General features: G+C 44.3%; 1 protein-coding gene across 1 annotated transcript; it reads left to right on the top strand.

Annotated features, from left to right (window-relative positions):
• Positions 1–1037: 1037 nt before the first annotated feature.
• LOC119590644 lies at positions 1038–2695 on the top strand. The gene is made up of 2 exons (XM_037939322.1): positions 1038–1388; positions 1825–2695. Exons 1-2 carry the CDS (start codon positions 1377–1379, stop codon positions 2392–2394), a joined length of 582 nt encoding a protein of 193 aa, XP_037795250.1. The 5' UTR covers positions 1038–1376; the 3' UTR covers positions 2395–2695.
• The last annotated feature ends 102 nt before the right edge of the window (positions 2696–2797 follow it).

Raw genomic sequence — 2797 nt, 5'->3', positions numbered from 1 at the left:
AACACCTCCATAGCCGAGACCCTTTGTGCGCATGGCATTCCGAACGCCCCAAAGCTTCAAAAAGCCCATACTTCGCTACCATACGAAGTGTATAAAAGAAACGCATAAAACAGCATGTGTAGAGGAGAAAGTTTTGAATACAGCTGAAACGGAGTTATGAGGAAAACTACTTTGCGCGTGAGGGAGATAAACAAAAAGGACTATGTGAGGAAAATACTGTATAAAAAATATTGCAAATACTGTGTTAGGTTGGACGCACATACCTCTCCCATTCTCAGTGATCTGAACAAGAGGTAAATATCCTGTGAATGATTATGCAACAGGTGCTTGTGTTTATCAAATATTATGATTAAGAGCAAAATCTCAACACAGTCTAAGTTCACAACCTTAAAAAAACTATTTCTGGTTCCTTTGTTTTGGTATAGGTGAATTTTCGAAATTTGAGTTGCACAGAATTGATGGTGGAAATGGTGATAATGATATGGTATACTTCCCTGCAATGTTTTTCGGTCCTCTTTCCTCGAAGGCTTCCGAAACCTGTTCGTTATCTTACGTGACACACCTATGCTGTGATTCATTGCGAAATGGCAAAAAAAAAATTAACCTTGATTCGGAATGAAAATAAGTAATTAGTTATGCATTTAAATATCATCAAGTCTTGTCTCTTATTATTTCCTCAAGGGTTATTACCTAATTACTTTTTAATTAATATGTACAGCAGGATGAATATAAATTATGTTGGTTAATTACATAATTAAAATAGTTAGCAAAAGTTCCTCCTTCCTCCTTCAGAACAAAAATAAAGTCTCGCACATACACCTTTCTTTAGTGCTAATACTAATACACTTGTATAATGAATTAACACAATCCATATAGCAAAATTTGCAATAAGAAAATTAGCTTTACAATGTATCGAACAAGTACACTCTGTTTAGTTACTGATTAACCTGTAACCCGCGCCGCATCACAGACCGGTGACTAACACCTCCATATCCTGATTAGATATACGAGTGCTAATGCTGACAGTGTTGCTTCTGTCTTGTACCTACTAAATCATAACACGTCTTGGCAAAATCATGTGAACCTAGTGTTATAGCGACCATTGTCTTCTTATTTTTCTTATTCTTATTTTTAACGAAAGAATATAACCACAACACATCGCGGATTTCGCCGGCGGTGGCGCAGCGCGGAGCAGTTTTTCACCAAGGATCGTCTGGATGCAAAACATTTAATTGCACGCGGGGCAAAACAAGGGGACGATCGTGAGAGTGTCGGGAAAACGAAGGTCAGACTGGCGTATATAACGAGGAAGATCCGGCATTCGGCAGTGACTTCTGCAGGAGTCGTCAGTGAGCAAGCATCAGCCAGCATCAGCCATGAAGTTCGTGGTGAGTGCTTTGCTTCCACAGGACTCAGCCCCATTTGTAAACGGAGTGATTACGAGTTGTTAATTTCAGCTACTGCAAACTTGTGGACTGGCCAGTCGAGTATATTTTTTGTTGCAATTAAATTTACCTTTTCAATCTTCTCTGGTATATCATGCAATACGTGACGCTTGCAATGCCGTGTTTCGGGTAGCATTGCTGCTTCTTTGAAGATTTTGAGTGAAGTAATAGAGATTTCTAAAAGAGTTAGTAAGGGTCGTTGCGTTGCATGTTTGTGTAGACGAAGTGAAATCCAAAGCATGTCTGAAGTGCGATTATAAGGACAGTTAACTTGGTTTCAATTTCATTTGAATTTCAGTGGATTCACTTGCAATGCCGTTGCTTAACCCATCCTTTATAGTAGAAACCCACGCCCTTTACAATCGCATTTCACTTCTAGATCGTTCTGTTGAGTGTGTCGGCGGTGGCGCTGGGGCAGAGCGGCGCCCCGACGGTGCGAGAGGAGCCTCAGCAGGCCATCGGCAGGGAGGAGCCGCGTCGCCTGCAGCTGGGGGACCTTCCCTCGCCTTTCGTGCTCAAGGATCAGCCTCGACCAGTCCTGCTTAGAGATTATCCTTACTACTACAACCCCTACCGCCTCCACCCTTTCAACCTGCACAACCTCCCGAACTACCGCATCCAGCCCAAGGACGGCAGCGGCGTGGCGCTGCACCCGGGAGGCGCCGCATCTTACATCCACCCTCAGGTCCATGGGCTGGGCAAGCGATCGGCCGACCCTGAAGCCAACCCTAACTACTCCTTCAGCTACTACCATCCCTACCACCACTATGGCTACCAGGGCTACCCCTTCCACCGCTTCAGTCCCCTTCACCACATGGGCAAGAGGTCAACCGACCCTCAGACAAGATTGCTCTACCACAGTTATTACAGAAACCCTTTCATGTACCCCTACCGCAGCCTCGACCACTACCCCTTCGGCCTCTCCCGCGGCTACAGCTACAGATACTAAGTCCCCAGCGAACGGCTCGAGAGGAAGACTCTACGCCCCTTGCAACTGCAGACATAGCAACGGAAAGAAACACAGCGACGGGAGGACGCTTGCCGTGCGCATCCCGACCGTCGTGGACAAAGGCTTCACGTGGCATCACACTCGGGCTCCTTCAGGAATGGCGGAGGCGTCACTCCCGCCAGCCGAACGAGCCCCGTTTCTGAGCTTGATAGTCTAGTGCCGCTCACGCTGTTTTTTCAGGCTCTGTTCATTTGTATACAAATGCGTTTTATTTCTATAATATACTTTAAATATATCATAATCAATGTATTTATACCCTTTTCCTCATTCCAGATCTATGTTTTATCAGTCAATCATTTGCTTTACTTATTTTTATAATCATCATAATCTTTTTACAATTAAA

The sequence above is a fragment of the Penaeus monodon genome, chromosome 27 (assembly GCF_015228065.2).
Source record: "Penaeus monodon isolate SGIC_2016 chromosome 27, NSTDA_Pmon_1, whole genome shotgun sequence".
NCBI classification, from domain to species: domain Eukaryota; kingdom Metazoa; phylum Arthropoda; class Malacostraca; order Decapoda; family Penaeidae; genus Penaeus; species Penaeus monodon.
The sequence above is the reverse complement of the archived record's forward strand: the minus strand, read 5'-3'. Positions and strand labels throughout refer to the sequence as shown.